This window comes from Aedes albopictus, chromosome 1, assembly GCF_035046485.1.
Source record: "Aedes albopictus strain Foshan chromosome 1, AalbF5, whole genome shotgun sequence".
Lineage (NCBI taxonomy): Eukaryota > Metazoa > Arthropoda > Insecta > Diptera > Culicidae > Aedes > Aedes albopictus.
Window position 1 is genome coordinate 245,470,084 of NC_085136.1, and position 12,887 is coordinate 245,482,970.

Consider the following 12,887-nt stretch of genomic DNA (forward strand, 5'->3'; position numbering starts at 1 on the left):
GTCCCAGCCCTTATTCATTTGGATCTCAGTGCAATTGGTACCAGCCCAGATCAATCACGGAGTAGCAACCATTGACATGTATAGTCAGATTTGATCGTTTGATCGTTGATTATAATTTCATAACAGGATGATTTTCGTTCAGATGGACACAGTTTATTCATTCTGCTGCGTAATCATTCAATATTGAGATTCTATGGATTTGTATCGCATCGAATGACAAATCATTCTTTGCACGGCGGGGGCTTTCGTTCAGTGTGTAAAATGTTGAATGTAAATAAAAGTCCATTCGTTCGTGCACAGTGAAACATTACGCAGGTGTTTTGTTCTTCTCCGTTCCGCTCCGTGATTTCCTTTCTCGTCCCGCTGTTGTGAGGTTTCCGCTGTGTTGCAAAATCTAACAAATAGTAGATCTACTAATAGAATTACTAGAGAACTAAATAAACGAAGAGTATAGGTGCCAAACAAAGACCGCCAGCTAAGAGTTGTGTGCATAGCGGGTAGTGCAGTCTGGACACTGATGTCTTTTTGACTTCAGCTAGATTAAGGCGCTACATTTCGAGCGTTTGTTCACCAAGGAGGTGCAGCCCAAACAACGTCTGTTCTGACATCCAGCGGCTGAATATGAAATGCTCCTCCACCAGAAGCTATACCTAAGAAGTCAGCCCCATAACAAAGGATAGGAGACCTTAGGTCAACAACCAACTGTCCCCGATTTTTTACAAACCCTTCAAGAAACCAAAGAAAGATCTCGAACTGATTTAACGACATCGACTTTTAGCATGAAACAAAGGGCAAGAATTGGAACATGGAATGATTTAATGCTAGCTCGGCAAAACAAGATGGCACAACTCGCCAGCGAGACGCGGCGCATGAAGCTTGAAATCCTGGGACTAGGTAAATCCATTGGCCTAACTCTGTAGAGCACAAAGCTACCGTCAGGACAGGTATTGTTATTTCGATATTCGAGGCGACAATGCTCCCTGACACCGAGGAGTTGGTTTCTTACTAAGCGCCCAGGCTCAGGCGGCGTTTATCAAGTGGGAGCCAATTAATGAAAGAATCATTACTGCCAGATTCAGAACACGGGTTCGTAACCTCACAATAATACAAAGTTACGTACAGACCGAAGCTGCCGAGCTACAGGACCTTAGCCAGTCTAAAATAAAACAGGAACAACCCTACATACAAAATCATATAGACTGCTAGGTGAGGACAGAAGAATATTTAGCTGATTTTTCCATGATTCCTCTTCAAAATTGAAGAAAATGAATCCCAAATCAACCCATTCCAAATATCCAGCTCCTTGACACATATGAGGGCGCCGGTATAAAGTAGGTGTCATATCATCACATCCTTTCCTATCCTCGTAACGGAGAAAATGGGCGTGGCCGGCAATGGAAGTTTCCATGTCTTTTTTACTTCAACTTCTAATTGGATAGCCATTCCTTCCCAAATAGCATTCCATAAGCAATTAGAATAGAAGTATTAAAGTTTTAACATGACAGCTTTCAGTATGCAATCTACGAATTACTCCGTTACCACGCAACGCAATTTCTTCTAAAAACTGAAGAAAAACAAGAAAATCTAATTAACAAGTTTTATTCAAAGCTAGTAAATCCATTTCCATCATGCAACGTTCAATAAATCAATCATTGCTATGATATTCTGGATATGCAGAAAGGTTTCATATATAAAACGTTTGTTTGTCATATTACTTGGTATTAAATGTTTTCGATTAGTTCCATTGCATATTGGCTAGACTAATGGCTGGATTTCAACACTTCGGGAGAGATTCCCCAGTACCGAAAGTACCGGTACCGTAAACCGGGGTCAAATTGATCAGCGGGGTGAAATCGATCAATCGGGTACTACATTGTAATTCCATACTAGGAACTCTTAAGCGTCGTAATGATCTTAAACTTTTTACGTCATCTGATTCGTAGATGCTTAGAGATGAGTGTAGACTTTTAATTTTTTAGAAAAAAGATAGTTTGCCTTATTTTTTCAAGGAATTTGCAATGTATTTCTCATTTAGCTGAAATCATTGCTACTAAACAGTCAATTGCTAATAGGACTTCCCTTGAATTCTCTGTTTTAACGTTTTTGTGGAGCCTTGGTTGGGGTGTTATGCAGCTAATCAAAACATGAAATAGTTATAAAAAGTTCATTTTATGAAGAAAAAGTTATTTATTGTGATAGAAATCACTTATTTCAATTGAAATTGCCTACCTTTAGGCGTTTAAGGGGAAATTTCAAAATTAAATTTTGCATTTAAAGTAATAAATTCACTAATTGTAAGATTTTAGACGCATTATTCGATTTTAGAAGAGCAAAATTAAGCGGTGAATGAAATTTTCCTTTCCAACCGATGCTTAATTGTATACTGATCAATTTCGCCCCAAAGTGGCATTTCCAATATTTTGATATTTGGAGTTATTTAACTTAAAGTTTAAATTTGTTGAACAAAATTCTGATGTTATCCGCAAAAGTTGTTTTAAAGTGATCAATTTGACCCCGGATTACGGTACCAAGGCTCAGTTAGTATCGATATTTCGGTACCAAGAATTGGTCGGTAATACGGAGATGTTCGGTACCGGTACTACCGGTACTACATCCCTAGCTGCAATTGAACGGGCAAGAATCAGAAGAGCTAGTCCCGTCAACGGTATTCGCTTCTAGAAAAGAAACTGAAACGCAGTTGCAGACGAAACTAGCGAGCGACGTCCGATCAACCATCGACATCTCCCTTCGGCATGAACCGCCTTAGGTACGGCGTATCACCCGCGTCAACTCTGAGACATCGCCCAAGTAACCATGACGCTGGATAAAGAGCACTAATTTCGCTTTATAGTGTATTATATGACATGCGATATAAAGTTGTTTTGTCATATAGGTATCATTAAAGTTGGTTTAAAGTCGAAAGTGGCGCTATTATTGTTGATGTAAAGCAAGCTTTACTGTGGTGATAGCTAATGCATTGAAATCGTATGGAATGCATACTTAAGAAATCATGTCAACAAAAGAAAAAAAGTATTCTTTTTCTTTTTTCTATTTTTTTTATTTTATCACACCTGTTCCGCAACTCTCACTCTGATTTTTATTCTATTTCGGGAATTGAGCCTAGACTGATGAAACTGGACCACGATGAAACTCGGACGCGCCAACGCTGTGTGCTACCATACTGTGTATTTTGCACCTGGAAAAATGTGCAACATAAGGTAACGTGTACTCAGCTCGTGTCGTATTGAGTTGTTGTCAGCAGCTCTAAAAAGTTGTGCTGTGGTTTGAATGCCATCAGTTATCGTCTGTGTTGATTCTATTTTTTTTTTTGTTTTTATTCGTTCTCACTTGTACCAAAAAAAATACAAGAAGTAAGAAACTATACGAACAGCGCTTTATTTTTTTCTTTTATGAAATCGGGGCACTATGTTAAAGCATGAAGCCCAACAAAGCCTCGAGGTCGATCGCATATCAGCAGAGATGCTCAAAGCTGACTTCATACTGATAGCACAACTGTTGCATTAACTATTCTGCTATATCTGGAACAGCGCTACTTTCCGGCTGACTGGATGCAGGGCGTCTTAGTGAAGGTTCTCAAGAAGGGGGATCTGACTGTGTGCGACAACTGCCGTAGCATCATGTTATTGTGTATTGTTCTCAAAGTTCTGTGCAAATCGGATACAGGGCAAGATAGGCGCAACCCTCCGGCGGCAGCGTCAGCCAGGATTCCGTGCCGGAAGATCTTGTATGGACCATATTGTCACGCTCCGTATCATCCTGGAGCATGTTAATGAATTCCAAGAGTCCCTCTAATTGGTATTTATTTCCCACGAAAAAGCTTCAGATCGTCTGAATCCCGTAAATCTTTGGGGTGCTATGAGACGCAAGGAAGTACAGGATAAAATCGTCAACCTCATCGATGCGCAGTTCGAGGCTTTTACATGCCGAGTCCTGCATAACGGAGCTTTGTCCGACTCCATCCGGGTAGGCGGTGGTGGTCTGAACCAAGTATGTAGACTATCACCCAAGCTATCACCCATGCTATCACCGCTACTGTTTCTTATCGTAATCGACGAAATAATGGTGGAGGCGATTGACCGTGCTCTGCATCCTGGGGTTCTTTGGCAGCCCGTCACTATGGGGCATCTGAACGACTTCGATTTGGCCGATGGTGTTCGTCTACTAGACCAACGGCGCTCTGACATGCAGAATAAGCTCAACAACCTGGCTGAACGATTCTCTACGGCGGGTCTAACCATCAACCAAAGTCCAAATAAAGTCGTAGCACTCGGGCTCAGACTGGGTACCACTTCTAGTACTACATTTGGTCCCCGGTACCCAAGTTTGACGTTTGGCTGACTACCTTATTTCATACTAACTTTGTGACGTACTGGCCGACTGCGACGTAGTAGCTTATGACAACAAACAAATTTCAAAGTGTCAATCAAAACAGATTATTTCACAGAAAATTAATCTGGCTGGTAGTTGTATGCAAAGATTTAAAGGCAACTTTTTGTTAATCTGTATATCTGAACATTATATCAATCATAATCAAGCATTCTACTTCCATGAAACAAGGTACTGAGATTTGTGTCTGGTGCAACCCGATCTTGAACTCGATACCATAACAAATGTCATTTGAAGGCAAAGAACCAAATCACGGCATAAACGTACACCGTGGAACCTACTTATAAATGTTTTTAGAAAGTACTTATGCTATCCGAAGATAAAGAATCGATTAGCCGATTTTTTTTCTAAATTTCGGATTGAAAATTTAATAACAGTTGTTTAACCTTTTATTCCATTTTTTTAATGTTTAAAACATTCACTGGATCAATCACCATCCATTCATTTTAACTGTAGCGATGCACAGTGGTACCGCCATAGGCCAAAAATCGAAAAATTGATTTTCTAATTCATGAGTTTGTATATTTTTTATAAATCAATTATGTTCCCAAGAATGCAGAAAAGCCATTTTTATGTAAGTTTCTGTTGCATATTTTTCTTGAGAGCGTGGGTACTGTTGTGCAATTTTACATTATCAATTTTTTTCGAAAAATCACATGACTTTTGATTTGTACACCACGCCTTCGTATAACAAAACCAAGTAGATTTTCAATTGGTTTTCAACGCAGTTAATCAGAAAAGATGTTTATCTTCCAATTCGAAGCGCCAAAAAGCGGAACTGGATGTTTTTGGACCAATGGAGATGTGAGTAATAGGCACATAATTTTACCCATAGAATATATACATATTAAAAATTCATGTAACATTTCATACATGTTCTTAACCACATTTAATCAATCGTCCGGCAGCAAATGATCAGATTTGAGTAGGAGAATCAATCTGTGAAGGTTGTAGCTGCAAATATCTGCATACAAGTTTGTAGGATGTGTTGAAAGTTACCCGTTATTTTTATAAAAAATATGTATTAAAATAACTACAAAATTATATACATACTAGTATTTCTGTAAATGTCTCAAATGCGTACCAAAACGACTGATTTTTTTTACAGGAGATATTTCAATGCTTTTTACAATAACTGAGGGACATTTTGTTTAAAAAAAACTTTGAAAATGTTTTTTTAAATTATGAACAAAAAATACATTTCTGGAGGTATGACTTGAAGTATGAATAGTTGCATAACAACCATTTGGCCTCATCAAAACTTACCTTTTGGCCTCGTCAAAACTTAACTCTGTAATTATCGAATTTGATTAAAAAAATGCATTTGCTGCCAACATTTACAAAAAATCCTCAAATTCCATCCAGTACCTGAAACTATAGTGCTGGAAGAAGAAGGAGTAAATACGTTCTTTAAGTAATGTTAACTGGACATAACTCTTCGTATTCCCTTCCCAAATCGGAATATTTTATCAATATATTGACGTTAAATGTTAGTATACAATTGATTCTGTAATTGTACTATTGTTACTGTAGTACTGTAGGTACTGTAGTTATACATACTAATTCGGTTTGTGATGATATTTCTGCGTTTCTACATTGAAAACTACCTTATTTCTGAGAAAAAATCTTCAGTTTCATATATTTATTTTATTGCAGCAGAAATAAAACCTACTAATACATAAAATCACAATTATAATGCTAATACTGATTCTATTCACAATAATCTATTATGATACTGTCGTGATATACAAGTTTTAACGTGTAATACTTAGCAGAAATTCTTCAGAAATCGACCCATTCATCATAATAATTAAAAATATTTGATTACATATTTCTGTGCAAAATAAAGGTTTTTTAATGATATTTCCATTTTTCATAAACAAAAATGTTCAAAGTCCATATTTTTCAAGTGATGGTCATGAAAATGCACTGGAATATACTTTTTTAGTCATACCATGCTATTTCTGGTCACTCATAATGATTCTGCCCTTCAAAAAACGAAGAAAATGATTTATGACCGTTTCGCTGAACAAATGGAACCACTGTGCGATGATGGGGAAAAAGATAACTGATCAAATGTTCTGTGTTCATATTATGGATTTAGCTATGATTTGGTCCGGACTCGGTGATGTCTCGTCTGAGAAGTTGTATTGCTTCATAAAAGGCAATGGCAAATAGTACGCTATTCTGATGACACCAGGTCGAGTCCCGGCCAGGCCCTGCACACCAGTTTCATTTCAGCGATATTTATTGTAGCATGATTCTTGCCACGCCTTGTCGTGACCCAGGTTTGATCTGGCACAGATAGGGAAAAGTACGTCGTAATATCGTTGACAAGTGATCGATTTTTGAATCCTGTTCCGGTGTAACAAGGATAGCCTTTTAGACGTCTTATCGTACCAGGTCAGGAACTGGACTGGGATTTGATTCGTGACTAGGTTTCGACGGATTGGGCCTTATCGGTGCCATTATGAAGTAGCTTGCGTGAGTTTCGACCGGACATAGGTGACTTTTACCGTCAATTTTACCGTTAACAACTACACACATCTCTGAGGTAACAACCAAAGATGTACTTGCTGTCACAATTGATGTATTTGGTGCAACCGTCAACAGGAAATACGGCTATTGTTTGGTTTATTCACTGCATGACGAGCCATTCCCTTCGAATGGTAATCGCATGGTAAACAAGTAATCGCATACCTACCGCGATACATTGTATTGTTGGCGATAAGGTAACTTTGTTGAAATTAGCATTTCTTAATTTCAATACCATTTTATTCTCAGTGTAGGAATATGCTGTCAGTGCCATGCTGGCAGTGACCACGTGGCCCGAGTATAGACACTATAGATTCCATAGACTCGCGGAGACATGGTTGAGCAATATGATTTTAGTGTGTTTTACCGTGAATTTAGAGTGTACCAAGCGAATATGACGTCACGCAATCCATTGTCGCTATTGAAATCGTGACGTCATGCTCGTTTGGCTACACGAACTGACAGTTCGTTTGGCTACAGTTGTCTTCGCCTTCGCGAGTCTATGGAATCTTTAGTGTCTATAGGCCCGAGTTGTTTACAAGAGTTAAAGAGCCAACTGTCAGAGAGGCGGCAGGAGTGTTAGGGCTGCTCACGCAATGGTGCAGGATGAGGCATATCCTTCGCTAGAGTAGTTAGGTCGCCATGCATTTAGTGGCAGGGCATGGCTCTTGTAGATTTCAGATTGTTTAATCAATTGATATCAAAGATCAATTCAGGCGCTCACGCTGTTATGCCAGCTTACATTTGGTAAGTGAAATAAACATCGAGAACAATATTTTTGGTTGGAAGTTTTTCTCTGAAAGAACTCTCCTTTTCACTAAAGGGTGCTGGGACAAATATTTCAGGTGGAGATTTCCACAATATTTGTTCCATCAATTGCATCGTTGTTGTCCGCTTTGGTACTTGTAATAATTACATCTGGTGGAGATTTCCACAGTAATAATTACAAGAGATTTAGGTCGGACGGTCCGGGCATCCACTAACTCACATCACATTTTTCAACAAACTTAACTCCTGTGCCGAGCGTATTTTTTATCTAGTTCATTTATTTGAGGCTCAATCGCGTTTAACGCTTTACGGTTATTTACAAATCTCATCAAACTTATTCTATTTAGTAAGGAACGGGGCCAGGATACTCGTGGCAGCTCGAGGTTAGTAGGTCACATACTCTTTCAAGGACGGACATGGTAAGGACTAGGGGTAAGGGTTCTCTGAAGCTCATCCATTAGGTACGACGTATTGTTCATTGTCTTTGTAACGATTCAGCACCAGATTGCAGTGGGCATTTCATCTGTCGGATGGCCATGCACAACACAAAAATGCAAAAACAAAAAATCAAACTGGGGAAGAAAACGGAAGAGATCTAAACTCTTATACAAGCAGAAGGAAGAAGGCCCAAAATACATCTCATGTATGTGACATTGCGGGTGCCCAACACATGTTTCACAAAAACAAAGGGTTGTCTACTTCGGGCCTCAAGGGTATGCAATAGTAGTGCTCTGGAAGCGTCATTATCCGGGCACTGCCAAACCACATATGTGGTCGATGTCATCGTAAACGAAACCACACTTAGTACAAACATTGCTCAACGCGAGGTTAATCCTGTGTAAATGCGCATCTAGCGAGTATTGGTTGGACATAACTTACATGCGACTTACATCTAAACCATGCCACCACACTCGCAAGGAAACATAAGGAACTAGCTGTCCCGGCAAACTTTGTCTTGCCAGGTTGCAGTGGTTTGACAACTGTGGAGGTCATTTTAGCACAGCACTCTAAATTGGTTTCATTTCGATCCTGTTGAATTTCTTCTCGATTCATGAAAAATCATTACTTTCACAGTTTTTCTACTTTTTAGTTGATTTTCGTAACTTTTTATTACATATAAACACAGTCACCACGAATACGAATCAAACCGTCATGCTGAGAGTCATGCTGATCAGTTCAGCCGTTCGTGACTTTTGTTGCCTCAAAGGGACTTCAAATATATATATATATATATATATATATAGGCACTCTTCGATATAACGTACAAAAAAGTTTACTCTTTGTACGTTATATCGAAGTGTACGTTATATCGAAGCAGACAAAAAATTTAATATTTTTTATGCTAGTATTGATGTATTCAACGTGAAATTAATCCCAAATAATGATTTCGGTGAAATTCACAAAACCAATAATGAAAAACTTGAGTTTTCACGAAAAAGTCATTTCGTTTTTTGTGTTTCGGTATAACGTACATTTTGCTTCGATATAACGTACACTAAATTTTCTCCCAAATTGCGCTTATTCTGGGTAACAAGGCTAATGCTGCAACAAAACATTGATTTAAGTGATTTCGTAGTTTATCTAAGGGCTATTCCTGGGAAAAATGAAAAATTTCAATGATGTACGTTATATCGAAGCAAAATGTACGTTATATCGAATTCGCTATATCGAGGGTACGTTATATCGAAGATTTGTGTCAACCCAAAAAAAAAAGCATCTCAAAACTTACCTTTCTGCGGCCACAGCAAAGCATCCTTCGCGTACGCGAATGTCCAGCAGTCGTAGCAGTCGTTTTCAGCCGTGCAAACTTCCTCCACTGCATTAGTCTACGTCGGGCGCGGGAAACCACTGGCGTCGGTGCCGCTGCCGCTGCCGCCGCCGGTGCCGATTGTGGTGGTGCAGGTGGCAAGTACTGATGCTGACACCGTCGACAATGTTGGCCACTGTGCTGCTGGTGCTGCTATGATGAGGAGCCGTCTGCCACCCTCCGTTGTTCTACCGCTGCTGCTGCTGAATTGCGTCGTTTCGTTCGCAAAAGGGTTGCGATTGTCCGCCGGTAATGGCCACACCTGCTACACCACCCCTTGCGCACCACCGATTCGTTTCCGTTCGCACAGACAAGACTCATTGACGGCGGCAGCGGTCAAGGGTCGGCACACTTGAATGGGGGCATTTTCGCGTTTGGAACGGTTCTGCCCAGGTTGGGTTCATTTTTCACCGATTCTAAACACTGAACACGCGCACACACGATCACACACAGATTTTAGCTCTGGCAAGTTTACATTTTCCTGATTGTTTTTGGTAGTTTGACTAATTTGCTATAAGAGTGTAGGCGTAAGTCGGCGGGGTGAGATTGCGAAACGTCATCCGCGCAGTGGTGAGATTGTAGATTGCCGAGGCATTTTGTGGTGAGCATCGGACGTAGGTGGTGAAGCGCTCAGCCGTGCAAAAAAGTTGGAAAAACTCCAGGTACGTAGTTCCAATCGCTGCACAAAGTGCCACTAAAGCGAACTGTCAGGACGGCTTATCACACAATCACCACCTTTCGCCGTTGCAGACCAGTAGTCTCAACACACTGCACATGACGCAACCCAATTTCGAGGAACGAGGAATTCCAAGAATTTCTCCAATTATATGCATCACAATTTCTGTTTCACCCTTCCGATTGCATTCTTCTAACGAGTTCCTGACAGTGGCCCCCGTTTGCTACGCGCCATTATTGGCAGTTCTCTCTCGCGCTCTCCCCCACGTGACTGGTGTCCTCTTATCACGGCACGATGGAATTTTTTCCGCCCTTTCGAGTTTGTATTGGGAGCTTATCGTCTGGTCGTCGGTAGCGAAAGCTTACGTGATGCACAAGCTGGAGTTCTCTGGAGAACGAATCTAGCTCACTGTTCCTGTGAGAAACACACGTATGCGACGGAGCAACCCGTGCGTAAAGTGGTGAGTTCAGTTGCCGAATTCACCTCACCGTTCTTTGGGGCCATGCGAGAGCTGTCCACCCGTACACGCGCCTACTCATACACACGTTAGTGTGTCACACTCGATTCTTCCACCCACCGACCGAGGCGAGCCTCCACACCGTGTTCCCACTCCCACCACGTCGTGAACATTTAGGACACTGCAATCGGGATGATGGAACTACGTACGCTACGCCGCCGCCGTGCCGTACGTATTTGTGAGCGGCGACGACGATCTACACACAGCGGGACTGCTGGCACACTCGCTGCGAAAGCAACTTCCGTCATCGACCTCTGGCTGCGACTGTCGTTGTGCCGTCTTCTTCTTCGTGTCCGCTCGTGTGTCGTGTCCACCTTCGGCTTTTCACTGCGATTTCCCCCCACGACGGAACGGGAAAAAGCGATCGATATTCACTTTTTCAGATTACTTTTGCTCCCAGTCTAAGAAAATAAAATTTTGCAAACGGAGTAGGCTGTTTTACGATGGATTTTTATCAATGTTGACATTAGCTTGAAATGGCCAGCTTCGATGTCGATCGAAATGTCATTTCGTTGATTGTTTTTTCACCACGGTTACCAGACTACGGCCAGCTTTGGGGGAGGCTTGCTAGGATCTTTTCAGCGCTGGGAAAATGGGTCGGAACTTCAATCAATCACCAAAAATTGTCACTTTCAGCGTAGAAAAAGTAAAACTCTTCACTAAATTTCACTCACATTGTGGATTTTCTTCTTGAATAACTGCACAAAACTGTCCCCGTTATCATCAGACACTGGGAAAAGAATGCAGTTCACATCCAGCAACAGACCAAAACTACCATTTTCCCATTCAAACACTATGCAACTGATCTCAGTGAAAACGATGTCACCCACTAAAATCGAAACTATCTCGTGCTCATCTCACTCCGTACTGCTGCAGCGACCGTCGCCTGTACTGGAATCCTTCAGGATCTCTTCGCCAAAACTGATCTCTTCTCTTCTCCGTGTTTGTAGCAGCTGCTGCCTTATAGCTGTATCTACGTCTAGCTACTCTTCCTACTCTGCAACGAATCTAAACTGTCGGGAAAAAATCGCTACTCCAGCTCCCCAGAATGCAAAAAGAACTCCCTATGGTTCGTGCATTACCAGCCTGGCCTGATCGGAAGCATCCCACCACCCATTCACCACTTTTTAATGTGAAGCAATTTCCTCAAACTCGCACGAGAGTGAGCAAAAGCTCCACCACCGGCTCTCTTCGGTGAGCGTACCGCGCGTGAAAATCCAAGATGGCTGCTGCGGGCGCACTCTCTCGCATCCCATCACAGCAAGCGCTCCAGGGGGTGGTATGCGATACGCATCTGCCTGACAAGCAACCCCTCACGCGCGTGGTGAATTTCCAACTGCTCTCACCGCAAAGCTCACTCCGTTTGTATTGGCGCGTGCTTGCGCTCCTCACGCTCTCTTCTAGTTTGATGCGCTTTCTGGGATGAAAGATGTTTTCTCATTTGCAGCCCCCTCCATAGAATAAAAAAACACTCAATTTACTACACGACACTACACATTTCCGAGTTCCGCCCGCCGCCGCACCCTTCTTCGTACGTGCTTCTCACCTCATCACACCTCAAATCACCGCCTGCTTTAAACGAGGGATGAACACTACTGTTTTTTTCCTGCGTTGATGGTGCGAGTTTGAAGTGAAGAGCTCTATTCACTGAATGTGATGACTGAGCGAGCGAGCGATGATGGTTCGGGCCCAATGCCTGCTGATCCCACTTAATTTCTTTTCCAAAGTAAACACACACAACTTGTTTGTGTCCCGTCGTCGCTACTGCTCCAGAATGAATAACGGCGTCGTTCTTAATCCGTTGAATAAACACGGGGGAAATGATACTTTTCATTCATCATGGCACTATCCTTCTGGTGACCCGTTTCGTCCGATTATATTTTCAACGATTTTCCATCTCACACAAAATTATTTCACAGAGTTCCATCATACAGTTTCCATCGAAGGAGGCGAGCGGGAAGCGATAACGGAACGATTCAGCCAAGCACGTCCTGCTGGGATCACCACCAGGTAACGATTGATTATGGGAATTTGTCGGTCGCTCCTCTTTTTCCTGCTCGCTCTTTTGACATGCGATTTTCCCATCACGATCAGCCGGGAGCATAAGTCGTCGCTCGCTCGCACCAGATAAGGCTGACGACGAATTTGGGGCGCTCTTTGATCGATGGGTGGGTGAT

At 41.7% G+C, this 12,887-nt stretch overlaps 1 protein-coding gene across 3 annotated transcripts in view; it reads right to left on the reverse strand.

Annotated features, from left to right (window-relative positions):
- LOC109411862 (rho GTPase-activating protein 100F) overlaps positions 1 to 12,088 on the reverse strand; it is a 293,033-nt gene extending 280,945 nt beyond the window's left edge. For 2 of the 3 annotated variants that reach the window (XM_062846535.1, XM_062846534.1), the window contains exons 1-2: positions 11,385 to 12,088; positions 9,440 to 10,028 (exon numbers count right to left, since the gene is read on the reverse strand). In XM_062846535.1, coding sequence (XP_062702519.1) covers positions 9,440 to 9,532 — 93 coding nt within the window. In that variant the 5' untranslated portion in view covers positions 9,533 to 10,028; positions 11,385 to 12,088. The remainder of the gene's footprint in view (positions 1 to 9,439; positions 10,029 to 11,384) is intronic. The other variant, XM_062846539.1, reaches the window with a different exon arrangement.
- Between the last annotated feature and the right edge of the window lie 799 nt (positions 12,089 to 12,887).